This window comes from Trematomus bernacchii, unplaced genomic scaffold (genome assembly GCF_902827165.1).
Source record: "Trematomus bernacchii unplaced genomic scaffold, fTreBer1.1, whole genome shotgun sequence".
Taxonomy (NCBI): domain Eukaryota; kingdom Metazoa; phylum Chordata; class Actinopteri; order Perciformes; family Nototheniidae; genus Trematomus; species Trematomus bernacchii.
The window spans coordinates 5989857-6009349 of record NW_022987803.1 but is presented as its reverse complement, the minus strand read 5'-3'; the positions used below and the strand labels follow the sequence as shown (position 1 = coordinate 6009349).

The 19493-nt window shown below is 42.3% G+C and overlaps 1 protein-coding gene across 1 annotated transcript in view; it reads left to right on the top strand.

Annotated features, from left to right (window-relative positions):
- ptchd4 (patched domain containing 4) overlaps positions 1 to 19180 on the top strand; it is a 50238-nt gene extending 31058 nt beyond the window's left edge. The window contains exon 3 of the mRNA XM_034150418.1: positions 17505 to 19180. Within this exon, the coding sequence (XP_034006309.1) occupies positions 17505 to 19180 (1676 nt within the window). The remainder of the gene's footprint in view (positions 1 to 17504) is intronic.
- The last annotated feature ends 313 nt before the right edge of the window (positions 19181 to 19493 follow it).

The following is a 19493-nucleotide window of genomic DNA, read 5'->3' as shown; positions in this document are numbered from 1 at the left end:
AAAGAAACGCCCCGTATTAATATTCATTTTTGACTGACTGCATGAAGAAGATCGCAGGAAATGACGACGTTTTCTTTTTAAACAAACCTGTCTCTTCCCCAGAAAAACGGTCCAAACTGAACCTGAATACAATAGGTGTTCTTCTTTTTGTTTAATTTTAAGTGAGCCTGGACATTGCTGAACACATCGGCAAAATGCTATTGTATTTGGCAGCATTGTTTTAATGTTCTATACTTATTCTTATGCAAGAACCATTTTTTAGATTTGTTTTTACCCTCGAAAAAGCACTCAGGTACTGCTGTTTTCTCTCCCAAGAGTATTCTTTACCATTATATTCTCCATTCCTGTTCATGTGTCCTCACGCAATTATCACTGGCCCCGTGCATCTCCTAATCGTTATAACCGGCCTGCTCTCGTCTATCCCACATGCTCCACTGAAATCCAACATCTAGTTACAGGTGGCCTGTGGAACTGCCAGTCAGCTGTTCTGAAGGCTGACTTCATTTCTGGCTACGCTTCCCTGCAGTCTCTGGATTTCCTTGCTCTCACTGAGACCTGGATTACTCCATCCAACACATCCACCCCAGCAACTCTCTCCACAGCATATTCCTTCACCCATATACCCAGACCCACTGGCAGAGGAGGTGGCACTGATCTCCTGCTCTCTCCCAAATGGAGCTTTTCCCTCTACCAACTACCTAACTTCACTCCTTCCACCTTTGAATTCCATGCCGTTACTGTAACCCATCCTATACAATTAACCATTGTTGTTCTCTACCGTCCACCAGGCGCCTTGGGAGACTTCTTGGAGGAATTAGATAATCTCCTCTCACACATTTCTGAAACTGGCCCTCCCACTGTACTTCTCGGATACTTCAACCTCCAGACAGGGAAGATATCTGAATTAACATTTCTTTTAACAGCCTTTGCTTTCCAACTGTCTCCATCCCCACCAACTCATAAAGCTGGCAATGTCCTTGATCTCATATTTTCAAGGAACTGCACCACTTCTAACCTCTCTGTAAACCCGCTTCACACCTCGGATAACTTTTTCATATCATTCTCTCTACCCCTTTCCAAACATAACAAACAAATCTCTTCTCATCCTGCACCTGTCCGCCGTAACATTCGTTCCCTCTCCCCCTCTACTCTTACCTCATCGGTGCTCTCAGCCCTCTCTTCATCTGACTCCTTCTGCCTCCAAACTCTGCTGCAGAAACTCTCCTCTCAACTCTTTCATCCTCTCTGGACTCTCTCGGTCCTCTCACATCTCGGCAGGCTGGTCAGCCCCCTCCTGCTCCCTGGCTAAATGACGCACTGCGTGCTAATAGAACCATCCTTCGCGCAGCTGAGCGGAAATGGTGGAAATCCAAACACCCTGACAACCTCCTACTCTATCAATCTCTCCTCTCCTCTTTCTCATCTTCGATCTCTCATGCAAAAAGCACTTTCTTTCAAGATAAGATCCATGCTTCCTATTCCAATCCCAAAAAACTATCTTCTCCACCCTCCTCGACCCCCCCAGAGCCCCTTCCCCCTCCTCCCTTCTTCCAAGCGACTTTGTTAACTACTTTGAAAAAAAGGTTGATGATATTCGCTCTTCTTTTTCCGACTCACCATTACTCACCACTGGGTCACCAATCCCACCGTTCACCCACACACTAACCTCCTTTTCCCCTCTCTCTCCAAGTGAGGTTCTTACCCTCATTACCTCTGCCCGTCCTACCACCTGTCCTCTGGACCTCAAACCTCCTTCAGACTATCGCTCCTGATATTCTACCGTTTCTCACCCATCTCATCAACACTTCTCTAACTTCTGGTCACTTTCCAAACAGTCTCAAGGAGGCAAGAGTAAACCCTCTCCTAAAGAAACCCACTCTCAACCCGTCCGATGTTATAAACTACAGGCCTGTCTCTCTCCTCCCATTCCTGTCTAAAACACTTGAACGCGCTGTCTTCAAACAACTCTCCTGTTATCTCCATCAGAACAACCTTCTTGATCCACACCAGTCTGGTTTCAAGGCATATCACTCCACAGAAACTGCTCTCCTTGCTGTCTCAGAGAAACTGCACACTGCTAAAGCAGCCTCCCTCTCCTCTGTCATCATCCTGTTGGACCTGTCTGCTGCATTCGACACGGTGAACCATCAGATCCTCCTTCACACTCTCCAAGAACTTGGAGTTTCAGGCTCTGCACTTTCCCTCCTCACCTCAAGGACCGCACCTACAGGGTAACTTGGAGAGGGTCTGAGTTTCGACCCTTGTCAATTAACTACAGGGGTCCCTCAGGGCTCTGTCCTTGGTCCCCTCCTCTTCTCTCTGTACACAAACTCGCTCGGATCGGTCATTAGCCCGCATGGTTTTTCATACCATTGCTACGCTGACGACACCCAATTAATTCTGTCTTTTCCCCGTTCAGAAACCCAGGTCGTCGCACGCATCTCTGCTTGTCTAGCAGACATCTCTCAGTGGATGTCTGCTCACCACCTCAAGCTCAACCTTGACAAGACTGAACTGCTTTTTCTTCCGGGAAAAGAGTGTCCCACTCTTGACCTAACAATCAACATCGGCCCTTCTGTTGTTTCCCCGACTCAGACTGCAAGGAATCTGGGTGTGACCCTAGATAACAAACTGTCCTTCACTGCAAACATCGCTGCAACAACCCGCTGCTGCAGATACACTCTTTACAACATCAGGCAGATACGTCCCCTCCTGACCCAGAAAGCGACGCAACTTCTGGTCCAGGCTCTCGTCATCTCACGCCTAGACTACTGCAACTCCCTCCTGGCTGGTCTACCTGCATGTGCCATCCGACCTCTGCAGCTCATCCAGAATGCAGCGGCTCGTCTGGTCTTCAACCTTCCTATATTTTCGTACACCAAACCGCTCCTCCGCTCCCTTCACTGGCTTCCAGTAACTGCTAGAATCCACTTCAAGACACTGGTACTTGCGTACCATGCTGCGAATGGATCTGGCCCTTCCTACATCCAGGACATGGTTAAACCATACACCCCAGCACGTGCACTCCGCTCTGCATCAGACAAACGGCTCGCTGCACCCGCACTGCGAGGGGAACCCAAGTTCCCATCAGCAAAAACACGTCGGTTTGCTATCCTGGCTCCAAAATGGTGGAATGAGCTCCCCATTGACATCAGGACAGCAGATAGCTTACACATCTTCCGGCGCAGACTAAAAACTCGACTCCACTTCGAGCAATAAAATTACTAACGAAGCACTTATATACCAACAAAGGACTGGCTTATCTAAAGCCAGTTGAGTAGCACCTGAAATGTTTTGGCTCTATGAAACCTGATGTACTTATATGATTCTGTTTTCTTCAGGTTCATATCTTCTTGGTCGAATGCACTTATTGTAAGTCGCTTTGGATAAAAGCGTCAGCTAAATGCAATATAATGTAATGTAATATTCCTAACTTTTGCATCTTTAGAAAGCCTTAAAATGAACATGGATTCCCAGTGGATGCCATCAGACACAATTCCGCTGCTCAGGAAGAAGCTCACACAACCACAAAGAGACACACTGGGTGCTGATTGGCTGGATTGAATAAAAGCCCATGCGCATGTGTAACGGTGTAAGTAAGGGCCTGTGGCAGCTTTTTTTCCATTGTTCCCAATGCAGAGAAAGTGCATGTCGCCTGGGCCACCAAAAGCGTATTTTTTCTGAGAGCAATGCTGTTTGTGTGTGTCCACTCAAAGCACTTCTGAAATATATTTATTTTCCGAAACCGCGAGTGACGTCACTGTAGAAAATCTAATAGTTTGCTTAGGGAGGCTCTGTAAACTGTGAAGGAAAATAACCTGGGCTATATGTAGATTTATTACATGTGTCACATGGAGAGATGTACTCGAGAACTGCAGCCACTCCTCCTCATCAGGTCAGAAGGTATTGATTTCCACATTACTGTCAGAGTCCCCTTGTCAGGAGATAGCTGACCTGACTGGTCATGCTGGGAAAAAACCAATGAGAGCATTTCAGTTGGCCTATAAGACACACAGACGTCACATGTGTTGCGTGAGTTCATTTAGATGCAGTATGTCCTCACGTAGGCGAGATGCAGCTGTTGGAAGGGGCGGTAGAATGGTCTTCCACCAATCGGAGGATTATTGGTTTAGCCAACATGTCGAAATGTCCTTGGGCAAGATACTCAACCTTAAATTGCTCCCAATGGCATACCAATGGTGTGTGTGTGTGTGTGTGTGTGTGTGTGTGTGTGTGTGTGTGTGTGTGTGTGTGTGTGTGTGTGTGTGTGTGTGTGTGTGTGTGTGTGTGTGTGTGTGTGTGTGTGTGTGTGTGTTGTGTGTGTGTGTGTGTGTGTGTGTGTGTGTGTGTGTGTGTGTGTGTGTGTGTGTGTGTGTGTGTGTGTGTGTGTGTGTGTGTGTGTGTGTGATGTGTGTGTGTGTGTGTGTGTGTGTGTGTGTGTGTGTGTGTGTGTGTGTGTGTGTGTGTGTGTGTGTGTGTGTGTGTGTGTGTCCTGATGAGGTGGCTCCTTATATGAAAGCTTTTACCCCTACACAGTTTGTGAATGCTAGAATAATCCTATATAACTGCAGGGAATTTACCATGGTCTAAGCAAATGTTGCTAATGCTAATACACAGTTTATTCAAAGCATAGCATCATGCATTTACTTACTGCTACGCTATTTACAAGTATGACGTAACGTGGTAGAATTATAATCAACACTAAAGTAATACATACTAAACTCCCTCTTACAGATCCCTTCAAGTGTAACAAATTACATACCAGTAATCGGGAAGCTGTGTAATTTTTCATTGATGTGTGTGTCCGGCACTAATGGGGATTTGAGGCCACTGCTTTGGCCGACGGCTTTATCATGCTAGAACAGCACTCCCATGTTCAGCCCTGAAGATGAGAGATAATGTTATACAATGATTAAGGACTTCTTTTAATTTGGTGTACGGTGGCTGAACAATCAATGGTCTTTAGATTAAAGCCAATTGCAAAGAGTGCCATTTTTCAAGTTGCAGGAGAAACAATTTTTTCGTATCAAGCTTTAAGAGGAGAACGTTTTACTCTGCAATCAGGGTTGGATACAGTGAACAATCAATCTGGGAAAAAATATTATTGGGTAGAAAATAGCCAGAATTTGGTACCCACACCTGATGATACATTAATCTCTTACAAAGCGTAAATTAATTAAAAGAAAAAAGTCCAAACATTTGAAAATGTTTGTTTACACACAACACAATCCCTCTTCATGTTGTGAAATTCTTGAAAGGGATTATTAAATGAGTATAATGTCTAACTAAATTATGTAAATCTGTGATTTAAAAACCTGTTCAACTGTTTACAAATTAATAGATATAAAGAATTGTATGCCTATTAATGAATGAGCAAATTATAAGATGAAAAGGAAACATTTGAACCAATGCCGCGATAAACTAAAACATGTTTTTGTCATCAGTAATCAGTCTTGAGAGTCTTGATCTTTATCTCAATCACACACTTTTTAAGGGAGGAGACACCAGCTCATGATTCATCTTAATCACCCGTTTGGCAAAATTCTCACAAGCCACCCAAACCATTTTACCCTCCTCACAAGTAACCCAATTAAACAAACTGATATCCCATTTGTGTGAGTGTATGAATATTGACCAGGATGAGAGCCACTTTTAAATATAAGAGCCAATGAGAAGGTGTTGGGGGGGTAATCCATTTTTAATGAAACATTCAGCAGGAAGTGGGGTCTCAAAAGGACCCCTCTTAACAAGGCTAAATATAGCAACAACGAGTGGTGAGCTCTTGAATATTTAATGGATCAACAGAAGAAAAAAAGTCTTCCTCATGTTCACGGTGCATCATACTGTACTTCATTTGACTGTATTGTGGGCTTTTGTGGTATTTTGTGCACTAATTGCTTGTGAACTCAAATAAAGAATAATAGAACAACAGCAATGATTTTTCCCATCTTTTTTCAGACTCATGTTGGTAGATGTGGCTGTACCTGACAGATAGGTGAAACATTAATCAATTGCAAAACATTTAGAAACAAAGGCCTTTGGTTATATGGCTGAGTAACTATAGATTGGAGCAGGAATGAGTCCTAAAAATCCGGAATGAGTTAGCATTTTACCACTTCCGGCTTCCTCGTCTTGAAGTCATCGGTTTCTTGAACGTATTCGTGGTTAGATTACTGAAATAAGTAATGTGGTTAACACAATCTTAAGAGACGTCACGTTAAAGTATATGTAAATACTAGGGATGTCCCGATCACCTTTTTTTGCTCCCGATCCGATTCCGATCATTTGATTTTGACAATCTGCCGATACCGATTTTTCCCGATCCGATCTTTATGCAATGCATTAAGAGGAAAAAAAAGGTAACAGATAACGGCTGGTCATCCAACGCGATGAATTCAGCTATCTTGGCTGTTATTTTTTTGGCCTTTTCACTGTTCTGGGGTAGTTTCTCTTTCCTTTTAAAAGTCTCTGAAAGTGTCGGTTGTTTCAGTGCCGTTACCTGAGTGGCCGCTGTGTACTCGTCGTGTTGTTGTTGGTGGTGTTTGTATTAGATTGGTCATGTTGAACGTAGCTCTGTTCTTTCCACCACGCGGAACCTCCGCCTTGCAAACATTGCATCTGGCTGTTACACTGCCTTCGCTTTCAATTTTATAGTACTTCCAAACTCCTGACATTTTCTCTGTCCCGACTCCCGAGTCACCAGCTGAACGTAGCCTCTTGTTAGCTTACTGCTACTATTAGACACTGCGCCCACTCTGTTGCCAGATTTGAGAGAAATAAGCAACCAGGTCTATGAAAACAAGCCCAAAAGAAGCAACACATACATGATGTTGTGTAATTTTAACCCAAAACTAAGGCCTCAGGATGACTTTAAGACGTGAACATGGTCATTTTTGTTTTGTAACATTAAATAAAATGTATAAAAATATTTTATAAAAAAAAAAAAAAAAAAAAAAAAAAAAATCCGATCCCCGATTTTTTTCTCCCGATCCCCGATCACGTGAAAATCACGTGATCGGCTCCGATCCCCGATCACGTGATCGGATCGGGACATCCCTAGTAAATACCTTACATGTCAATTTCTGAAGCTTTTCTGCATCCAAGAAACAGCGGTTGCTAACATGTGTCTAAATGAGACCACTTAACGTCATCCCGCCCAACATTAGCCGCCTTTAGCTTAGCTGTGGTGGTTTGCAGGCCACGTGACTGTGATGTAGTTTGTTTCTAGACTAAAGCTTTTTACAAATTTCATTTACCCTTCAAAACCCATAAACGTGTTAGTCACAGGTCTATTTTGTGACTAACACGTTTAGTCACAAAAACGTGTTAGTAATGGTGTTTCCTGTTTCTCCTTAATAATGGTGAAATCTCCACCTTGTGAAAGCATTCTTTGAACTAGTCCACGATAATGAACTGGAAGATTAGCAATGGTTTACTTGAGACTTTCACTTGTTGTGAAACTCATACATAATGTTCTTTATTTAAAAATGTTTTGTACCATTGTAATCCTGCTAGTTATCAATGTTTTTCACAAATGTACCAGTAATCTGATGAAACGTTATTTAAATGTAAAGGATTACAGTGACCTTTTGTGTATCCTGATTATGTAATCCCTTTACATGTATTCCGTTATTCTCCAAGCCTGGTATTTATGTATGTTGTTAAATAGTTATATGCTATTTAAGTGTGGTGTTATACGAATGATAGAGGACACTTTTTAACTAATGTATTTAAAGTCTGACAAGCAGAAACAAGCCTATAAATACACAAATGAATGCAGCCTCTCAACACTTCACATATCTACAGAAAGCTACTTCATCTGACTCTAATGGCGCATTTCCACTGCAGGGCCTCGCACGGCTTAGTACGGTATAGTTAGGCCTTGGTAGGCCAGGCTCACTTTATGCTGCGTTTCCATTACAGTTTAGGAACTGTGGTAGTAACTATAGTAACGCAGTGTAGGCGGAGCCGTGACGTCATCTTCAATGCGAAACACAAAACCAACATCACCCGTTAGCTGTTAGCCCTCACAGCTCCTCATATCTGTTCAGAAACTAGACAAAAGTTAAACAAGTACAAACCACAGACCGTCTGTGTCATGGCGAATACAGTCGCTGGTTTATTTATGTCTGTATATGCCGTTGTTGTGAGTGTGGGCGGTCGGAGCATATACAACGTTAGCTTAGCCGATCTCCATTCAGAAAACACGCATTTTAAAAGGTTTTTCACCTGCCGTCTGTCTGCAGACTTGTCAAAGCATTAATTCATGGTTTTTACTAACCGGTATCAGTATGTTGTTACTTTGGCTTCATTTTGAAACGTCCATTACAATTAAATCACGGTAAAATATGTTCATTTTGTTGTAGTTGCCAGCGATTCTCTCACTAGTTTAGCATACTCAGCCCGGTTGTTGGCCCGGAAAGAACCTCGATTTTGGAGAGCCAGAAAACTGTGAAAAAGTACCCGCTACGCCTAGTGGAAACGCAACCAAAAACGGGCCGGGCACGGCACGCTTAAACCGTGCTGTAGTGGAAATGCGCCATAAGTGGTTACATCTGGTGTACTTTATTTGATTTGTTGCAGAGAAAACCACATCTAGATATGAACTCCATGTATTGCTGCAGAAAAGAAGTAGCACATATATTTTCTTCCAGAAGAGAGAAAACTTTCAAAATGCAAATGCCAAAATGTGCTGGGGGCAAACCCAACCACACTCCTACTCAAAACCCAGGATAGCGTTGCTGCTGACTGTGTGTGTGTGTCCTAGCATTACTATCCTTGTGGGGACCTACATCTGTTTACACAGTCACGTGTGGGGACTCGCCTCCCTTATCATACATTTTAGGGTGAAGACTTGGTTAGGGTTAGGCATGTGTTGGTTATGGTTAAGGTTAGGATAAGTCAATGTAATGTCCCCTGAAGTGATGGATACATGGTATGTGTGTGTGTGTGTCCCATATACAAGTAGAGCAATCTTTGTGATGCAGAACAGTTTGCAGATATTAAAAACTGAAAAGAACAGCATTTTTATTTTTTGTTCAAAATACATTTGAGGTGGTTTGCGTCAATCTGTATGCAATGAAGTGAATGATATTTAACTATCAATCATTGTATCATGATAGAGATATAAGATTTGACCTGTTTTAAGGTCATTTTATTATTGTCGAAAGGTAGCATACACCTTTTTAATTATCATTTGTATTTATTATTATTATCAATTTTTGTTCCATTCACATAAAAAAAATAGCGTTCTGATACAAGGCATACAATAAGCCATGTTTCTTTGTTTTGGTTTAGTTATATAAAGAAATGAGTCTGTACATGGACAAACCAAATCAATATATAAAAATAATAAATAAAGTAATGAAAAAGCTAGCTAATAGCTGAATGTTTGTCAATGTAGGTCCAATTTAGGAGGCTCATAGATAGAATCTGATTGGGAAAATGGGTTTTCAGGGGATTTAAGTGATTTTAAGCCAAAGAAAAATGAGTTTCCTTTAACTTGTTATTTTCTGTTAATTGCAGTGAATCCCACCCTCCAGTTTGGGAAATGACTTCAATAGTAATTACTCCAGCATGGTCGAACTCACCACCAGCTGAAAAAGTGTATGAGCTGCAATTAGCAAGGCCATCAAATGGAGGTAAATGGAGGTAACACTGTGGAAGTGTACATTACATTTTAAGATCAAGTTAGGAAAAGTTGTATTTTTGTCATTTTTGAAGACAGTTAGACCCAAATGCAGAAAAAAAGATTATAGCTGATATAAGTAAAGCTGGTACAAAATACAAGAAACAAAGGTAGCAGGATAAGGAAATAAAAAGAAAAGTAACAAAGCACAAAATCGTGCAACACAACATGATGATGACACGACAAAGCACCAGCAGCAAATCCACAGGGAGAAAGCTCAAGCGGAAAACAAAGAGAAAAAACCTTGTCGAGCAGGACCACAACACGGGAAACATGGACTGGAAACATTGACGACGGAATGACATAGAACACTGGAAAAGACAGACATATACAGGTAGAGACACTCATCACATTAACAAGACACAGCTGGAGAGTGCAGGCAAAACAATGGGGCAGCAGGTGATTACACATACCATAGGATATATACCACCCATATATTGATATGAATGTGAAAATGATTTTGTATTTTCTTCATCCATAATGGGTGGGTGCAACTGACACATTCTCTCCCTGTGATGGATGTGTTTTGAGGGTCTGCATGCCAGTTTTAGAGCAGTAATGTAGTTTAATTGCTTTGGCTTTTCGTTCGACCAGGGGAGGAGAGGAGAAAAATGCAGGTTGGGCCTCCATTATAGGAGCAAAGTAGTCAGGCTGTGAGACAATGAGTGATATTCTTTTCTCCCCTGCCTGTTTTTCTCGGCAAGAAATACAGACTTCAGGTCAGGCGGTGACAAACTGCCCTCTTACAATCCATTCAGGGGAGGACCTGCATCAGGGAGAGGCTCGAGATACAACTCCTCTTGCCTATTCATCCTTTCATTCTGAGCTACAGCATCCTATCTTTCTTTCTCACTTTATCCATCTTGTCTTTCTGATACACTGCTGTAGTGGCTAGCTGTCAGCACAGGCTGTCCCCCATTATAGTAGGAGGATTGATTTAGTCAAAGGGTGCACAGAAGCTTTGAAGTTGTGCTTTGCAGCTGCTGTCTGTGCAAAATCAATCCGGTAACAATTGGCTAAAGCCGGCTAAATCATTAATAGTGAACACATATTTACCAGAATTCAATGCTCAAAGCAGTCAGGGTCATAGCCAAGATTTTAGAAATTCTTCTGAGGTCATGCGTATAAGTGCACGCTGAGGCTAGGATACCGTGTAAGCCTTGACGAGATTCAATCATACATCTTTCTTTGGTCTGCGAGAGGAGAGTGGATATATGCTTCAAATAAAACCAAACTGCAGTCCTTTAGTGACCTTGGCATCACAATACAGCTCAGAAATGACATTCCTCTCATTTAGATGCACCTAGACTTGCCAATTAAACTAACAATGCAGGTCCTTGGACCAGGAGAGTTAAATGGATCATTGTACCTTTATATCAGAAATGTAAGAATAAATGAAGGACAAATCCATAGCAATAGGATGCTACATTGAGAAATACAAATGACCCATGGTACACTCCACTCTTCTTAATTTGCGCGTCATGTCTGAAGTCTGTCAAGCTTTCCAATTGAGCATTGCAAATATGCAGATCTCAAGATTGATAGTTAAAGGGGACCTATCATGCAAAATGCACTTTTGTACGTCTTTTATACATGAATATGTGTCCCCGGTGTTCCAGGGAACTCACCAAGTGTCAGAAAACACAACCCTCTCTATTTTCCTCCATACCCAAATCTCTAAAAAACGGGGCTGCAACGGATCTGATAAAAACGGATCCAGATTTGAACACTGTCCTGACGTCAGGACGGTGGCGCTACGGCTATTGGGCAACTCTCCACCTATCAGGGGAATGTGGGGTTGGGCCACGGCCGGCCATTGCCGCTCGAAAGCGCTGGAGACGCTGTAGTACATATGCCAGGCCTGTAAGTGGCGCTGTAGTCTGCCACAAAAGCAGTGAAGAAGACTTCCCGCGCATGGTTGCCATGGTTGCCCTTCTGTTTATTCTCCGCTGTGGCTTTTTTTCTCCCTCCCCGAGGCAAGCGTTTGCTCCTGCTGCTGTAATTCAATGCAATCCCTCCCCGTCGAGGCAAGCACTGTAATTCTCTCCGGTTAGTCCACCAGCAGATGACAAACACCCACCTCTCCGCCTCTTCCAAGGAACGAGGGGACCGTGCGGCAGAGTTTCAGTTAGGTTTTTTTTTCGCCGGTCAAGATGTCCGTTAAAGTTTAAATCTTCCGGACAAAATTAGAAAAGTGCCGGTCAAAGGTCTTCTTTGTTATTTATTGAGCTTTAAAACAAATGAATAACGACTCTATATAATAATATAATAAAACACGGAGGACGGAAATCTCTTTTTCTCCCCCTCTTCTGACAGCCCAGCAGCTGATCAGAGCACGTTCCCCTCTCCTGCAGGGGGGCGTGGTCAGCTGCAGCTCACAGAATCAGACCCCTGCAAAAACAGGGCTGGAAAGAGCAAATGGAGCGAAATGAGGCATGGCAAACATGCAGGATCTGTTTGGTATTTTGAAAAAAAAACTATATTTATATACTTTATATAGGTATGGCCCTACAATATATTGTTCAAATATAGCATGATAGGTCCACTTTAAGGCGAGACACAGCAGGCAAAAACATCGTTTTTCATACACTGGTCAATTTTTTGATTTTGTGCTATTTTGATTCCATAACATGTTTTCTTTCAGGCTTTTGGAAGGAAAACGTACAAAATACACATTTAGATGTTTATTTTTACTATAGTTTGTCTATTTACGTCTGGAGATTTCTCCTAAATTCACCAAAAGTTAGCATTCTAACTAGGGCTGTCAGTCGATTAATCGCATAGTTAATCGCAAATTAATCGCACATTTTGTATCTGTTCTAAATGTACCTTAGAGGAATATTTTTCAAGTGTTTAATACTCTTATCAACATATGAGTGGACAAATATGCTTTATGCAAATGTTTGTTTATTATCATTGGAACAATGACAAATATTCTCCTGAATATTTTCAATACAACAACCTGGAACCTCTCTTACACTCTCTCCCAACCCTGTCTACTTCTTTGCACTGAGCCAGTTGCTCAAACAGACAAGCCTGTTTACAGTTGTTGGCAAAATGCCGCTCCTCTGTCTTCATAAAAGTCAAAGCATGAGACTGAAGTTCCCACTGTGGGTCAAAATAATGCGCTGTGATGTGCAGTCGACACTTTGGATGCGATCCGAATTATCTAACGCAGCCCCTCGTCCTCCACAATAATAACCTGTAGCCACCCATTTAGCTATCGCTGTTGTGTCACATCCACATCTGGAGTACCATCTCTGGTGCCAACAGATCTTTTGAGAGGGGTTGATTAAAACATTGTCCAATTTCTCAATGAGTGACTAAAAGATAATTAAAATAAAGGGAAGCCTTTATTCAAATTCCGGCTTTAATTCAGAATGATGATTTTAATTTCAGTCCAAGAAAAAATACATTGTAGAAAATAGCAGATACACTTGGGAAAAAGCTAAACCACACCACTTGTAAAGCACATTTTTATTGTTTTTCGCAGGCTGATAACTGGCTTTTCACAGCTTTTTAGGACTGTTTGCCCTATGCCTTCACTGCAGCTCCCAGAAAATGTGTTTCACCAACAGTAGTTTCATATATAGAGAAAAAGGAGGAGGTAAAAGGAGGCAGACTAGTTCATTTACTTGTGGGTGTTTGTTCCACAGCGGCTGTGTGTGGGTGAAGATGGAGAGAGCAACAGATTATATGAGCGTGGTCTTCCCTGCAGAGCCATAGTTGTGGCTATAAAGTTCTAAGAGGGTAGTCCTATTGTGTGTGTGTGTGTAGTGTAGGTGTGTTCCATTGTTCAGGGGTGTTCACTGTGACACTGGTGAAGTTTTATCTCTGCAATAATGGGGAATGCAGTCTCTCCTTATGTCTCTTGTTACATCAACCTTCTCTCGTCATTCATTCCTAACGGTCCCAGAGGCCCAAGTAAAGAATTGGACATTAAGTTTAGCATCTATCAGCATTCAGAAAATTGTCGGTTCCCTCCAAATCTGATTAACATTGAGCAGCAGTCATGCTTCCAGCCATGTGCTCCTCTCCCTCCTGCTTCCTCCACTCTGTCATTGATTAAAGCTGCTGCACTGTCCATCCGTTTTTATTTGCACTACGGTTACGAGTGAAACATTACTAAACAGCTTCTTTATCAGGCCAGATGTGTCATTCCTCATCTAAATGGGACATTTATTACCATCAGTTACTCCTGAGGGTGTAAATATGAAATGGAAATAGAGGATTCAGATGCATTTCTATATGTGTACACAGCACAACACCATGTATTAGGAGCAGTTAGGGTTAGGTAACAACTCTAGGTAAGAACACATTTTTGTTTTTGGTATGTGCTTTTTAATTTTAATTAAAGGTGGGGTATGTAATTTATTTCAGAAACACTTTTTGTTATATTCCATGGAATGCTCTTAACATCCCGATAGCAATGAATATATGAAATGCTTTGACAATAAATACATAAAAACATTTCATCTGCGGAAGCCGTAGCGCTGTAAAAAGCACGACCAATCATTTTAGCCGGCCCGGCTAAAATAACTGGATGGCCTACCTGCCTGTCAGCCTTCCATCTGTGCACAAACTTATCTCGTGCCCTCATTGGTCATGTGCGCGTTCGTGTGTGTTGGAGGAGGGGCTCTGTAAGGAAGATTTTTTCCGGTTGTGTATTTTCAAATTCTAGCGCACTCGAGCTGGTTTCTCCAAAATTACCTACCCCACCTTTAAAGTGGACCTATCATGCTATATTTGAATAATATATTGTAGGGCCATACCTATATAAGGTATATTTATACGTTTTCTTTTTCAAAATACCAAACAGATCATGCATTTTAGCCATGCCTCATTTCGCTCTATTTTGCTCTCCTCCACCCTGTCTTTGCATGCGCTGCAGCTGACCACGCCCCCCTGCAAAGGAGGGGGCCGAGTTACGAGCGTCGTGTTACCATGCTGTTAGACTTTAATATTTTATTGAAAAAAATGACATACAATCAAAAAAACAGCTGCGGGTAAAATTGACCCGTTAGCGGTTCTAGTGTTAAATCACTGATTGTTCATGCTTTGGAAATAATATTTCACTTCATATGAAGTAGGGATGTATAATTATAATAAACAGAATTGCAATATGGAGTAGTGCGTTATAGGGCTGCACGATTTTGGGAAAAAATCTAATTGTGATTTTTCTGACAAATATTGCGATTGCGATTCGATTTGCGATATTTGTTTTTAAGCGACGAAGTTTATTGTAAAATGCGGCCATATCTCCGGCTAGGAAGGTCGCATCAACGTGCTCCCGTCTCTAGCACCCCCGCAGCCCAAGCTACGAGTGAAATAACTAAACTTACATGAAACTTCCGTTGGGTTGCTTTAAAGTCAAGCTTCAGTTTAAGATTCACCCTGTAATAGATCATATGTGATGGAGCATTACTAACCTGACTCAGATGCTTTGTTTCACCAAACCATCTAGGAAAGCTCCATTGGAAGCCATTTGGAAAGAGCAGGCACAAAATACTTGGCAGGTGATTGGATCAATCTGTCTATCACCTTCTATCATGGGCCACTTCTGATTGGTTAACAATGGCTGGTACATGTGGAGCACAGCACTTCTGATTGGTGTGGATGACTGACACACAAGAAGTAAAAAAAAGAAAATGTAAAAAAAAATTAATCGTTCAGCCCTAGTGCGTTATCCAAATTGCACTAAGTGCAGTATGTTCGTATTGTGGTGCTGAAGAAAAGTCACGGCCCACAAATCATAATCTGCCGATTTAATAAAAAGTATTTGTTTGGTACAGATCCTCTTGAAAACATCCACCATGATCATTTTAATATATATTTCATGGATAATGTAAATAATAATAAATACAAAAATCATTCCTAATATTGCATATTATATTCCAATTGCATTATCAGTCTAAATAACCGCGTTATTCAATTTTTTCCAAGTCGTGCAGCCCAAATCCTAAGTATTGTTGCATAAGTGAACGAATACCTCCTAAAATACCTACTTTAACACTTACTATTGCTATGGTAAAAATATTCTAGTAAGAATGCTTCAGTGGTGTAAGCGATGATACTAACCAGGGGCACTTAACCAGATGGTCTCATTATTTTTCTCCCCCACCTCCTGCCAGCAATCAATCACTGTAAATTAATCACAGAACCTTTCGAATCATGGTCAGAAAATGACACGGTACATAACGTCCTATTTGGTGACTGGCCCATGGTGTAATGTTGGAAAAACCCTGGGCATGAATTTTCTTTCTCTCCACACCCTCTAAACCAACTGACACTAACTAATTGACTTGCAGCACTGCTTAATAAAACTAAAAGCAGGAAATGCCATCCAGCCAACTCATTACAAAGGCCTAATCCTTTATAGCTAATTAACTTATGCTCCGTCACAGACAAGGGGACATTTACAATGCTGTCAAGGGTAGCAGTCCTCTCACGTCCCTGTCCAGCTGCTTGATTTGAAAGGAATTTTTAAAAGCTGATGTTGGCTGAGAAAGATATGCATGGGCCGAATGCGGTGTTCACTTGTACTGAAATATTTACATGGTGGAGGAACATTCAAATTGATTCTAGCATTCAGAAATGTATAGCACATTCCCTCGCAGCACTTTTCCCCCTCATCAGGAATGCAGCTCCGGCATTTTACAAATAAATGAACAGTGTGTGTGGGTGGGCGGGTGTTCCTGTGTGGGAGATTTTGCACTACTGAGCATATGCCTTTGAACGTTGGGTATTCATGTCTATATTTTTTAATGGTGAAAATCCTACAGATTTGACTCACATGAATGGGCCTGCTGCAGACAGATTTGGATGCTGCTCACTAGTGCATGGTAACGAGGAATGTGTACAGCTCCATCTCAGATATGAAAAGAAACACTAAGCCAGCGTCTCTATTAGTGGAGTAAAACCAAGGATGTTCAAGTTTTATTTTCAATCCGTTGTTTCATACAAAGACGCCTTAATGGTAATGCTGAAAACACCAAAAACTACAATACATTGGCTTTTGTATTGAAGAGTGTATTGTATTGTGGGTTATATAAATCGGCTGACATCAGCATATACCCTGACATATTTACTGGTTTTATGTAAGCTCAAGTAAATTGTGATAGCAGTTGGTAATAAGCCTCAATAATTCAGATAACAATCACATCAAATCAAATCCTTTTTTTATAGTCACTGCCAAGAAGTGGTTGTTAATACAAGACCAATGTTATATCTATTTGATACCATCTTACAAGGTTAAAGCTGTGGCAAATTAAAATCAGTTGGTGTCTAGGGAGTGATGAGTGAGGCAAAAAATGTACAGGTTACCTGCTCTCTGTATTTAATTGCTTAAAATATTAGAGTTTCCTGTTTTTCAACTATAGATTGGTGTCCTAAAACCTGTCAAACACTTAGCAGTCAATGTTTTTTTTAATGTGATTTTAGATAGAAGCCTGACATCTTAGGTTAACACAAGCTTATGAGATGTTCTTGTTTTGTTCTACGACATAAAATACGTCAGTTTTGTACAGCAGTATAAGGTCCACATATATCATAAAACGTGTGTTGGATTCTGGGTTGGTCTACAAAATTAATTAATCACTGCACTATTGGAGCTTTATCTAGTTTCTGTATGTCAAGCAATGCTTCTTACAAAGGACATTTTGGAGCATTACATGCAACAATAGGTCCCATGTTAAAAGGGTTAGGTATAGGGTATATCATTCAAATGGGCCAATTTTCCTGAACATGTGATTTTTACTGTACATACTGCTAATACATAAGTTTAAAATTCTTACTTGCTTTTCTCTCTTTCTCTTAGGCCATGGAACCAAAGGAGTGTTCGAGCTGCTGGCAGGCTGGAGGAGAACGAGGGAGAACCTTCCCTTCAAGGAGCGTGTGGCAGACGCTTTTGCCGATGTGATGGTGTGCTACACCATGACCAGCTCACTCTACATCATCACATTCGGCATGGGAGCTAGCCCTTTTACCAACATCGAGTCGGTGAAAATCTTCTGCCAGAGCATGTGCGTTGCCATCCTGGTGAACTACTTCTATGTTTTCTCCTTCTACGGCTCCTGCCTGGTGTTTGCCGGACAGCTGGAGCAGAACCGCTACCACAGTGTTTTCTGTTGTAAAATCCCCTCAGTGGAGTACCTGGACCGCCAGCCCACGTGGTTTAAAACCATGATGAGTGACGGCCATGACTTGTCCACGCACCACGACAGCGTCCCCTACCAGAATCACTTCATCCAGCACTTCCTGCGTGAGCACTACACAGAATGGATTACCAACACTTATGTCAAACCTTTTGTGGTCATTCTATATCTCATCTACGCATCTTTCTCATTCATGGGATGTTTACAAATCAGTGATGGATCAAATATTGTGAACCTGCTGGCGAGTAACTCTCCGAGTGTTTCGTATGCCCTGACCCAGCAGAAATACTTCAGTAACTACAGTCCCGTGATTGGGTTTTACATTTACGAACCCATCGAGTACTGGAACTCCACGGTGCAGGAGCACCTGAAGACTTTGAGTCATGGCTTCAACAAGATCTCTTGGATGGACAACTTTTTCCACTACCTGCGGGTGGTGAATGCGAGTGCTTCAACCAAGGGTGACTTCATCACAATCCTCAAGGGCTCCTTTCTGTGCAGCCCTGAGTACCAGCACTTCTCTGAGGACATCATATTCTCCAAGAACCGTGAGACCGATGAGTACGACATCATCGCCTCTCGGATGTATTTGGTTGCCCGGACGACGGAGAAGAAGCGAGAGGAGGTGGTGGAGCTTCTGGAGAAGCTTCGTCCGTTGATGCTGATCAACAGCATCAAGTTCATTGCCTTCAATCCTACGTTTGTGTTCATGGACCGCTACAGCTCCTCTGTCATCTCGCCTATCCTGACCTCAGGCTTCAGCGTACTCACAATCCTCATCCTCACTTTCTTCCTGGTCATCAACCCCTTGGGTAACTTCTGGCTCATCCTCACAGTAACGTCCGTCGAGCTGGGCGTCTTGGGTTTGATGACCCTCTGGAACGTTGGCATGGACAGCATCTCAATCCTGTGCCTTATTTTTACCCTCAACTTTGCCATGGATCACTGTGCACCACACTTGTACACTTTTGTGCTGGCCAATGAGCACACTAGGACGCAATGCATCAAGTTGGCACTGGAGGAGCACGGGGCGGCGATCCTGCAGAACACATCCTGCTTCGTGATCGGGATCATGCCCCTGGTGTTTGTGCCTTCCAATCTGACCTACACACTGTTCAAGTGCTCCCTTCTCATCGCGGGCTGCGTTGTGCTGCACTGCTTCGTCATCCTGCCCGTCTTCCTGACCTTCTTCCCGCCGTCCAAAACGAGACACAAGAAAAAGAAAAGGGCCAAGCGTAAAGAGCGGGAGAGGGAGCAGGAGAGGGAGAGGGAAAGAGAAAGGGAGGAGATAGAATGCATTGAAGTCAGGGAAAATCCTGATCATGTGACAAATGTCTGAGTAGTGTGTAGTTTTAGCAATGAGTATCAGTGGTTATCCGTCAGTTATTGATGGATTAGAGGTGTTCTCCAATGGTAAAGCGCCTCTTGAGGTGCAGGGGAGTTCGAGATGTCCCCTCAGGAGTGGGAACTCCCAAACAATAGCAGCTAAGCTGGCTGGAGTAGAGCGCAGACCCACTGGTTAGTCATTCAGTCCTTCAGTCTGGACAGTGTATCTCATTTGCACAAACTGCAACATGGTTCTAAATCTCTTTCCCAACCGTTTGGTATACAAAGAAGTTGTTCTAGGACTTACGCTAACCAATTGTGCAGGA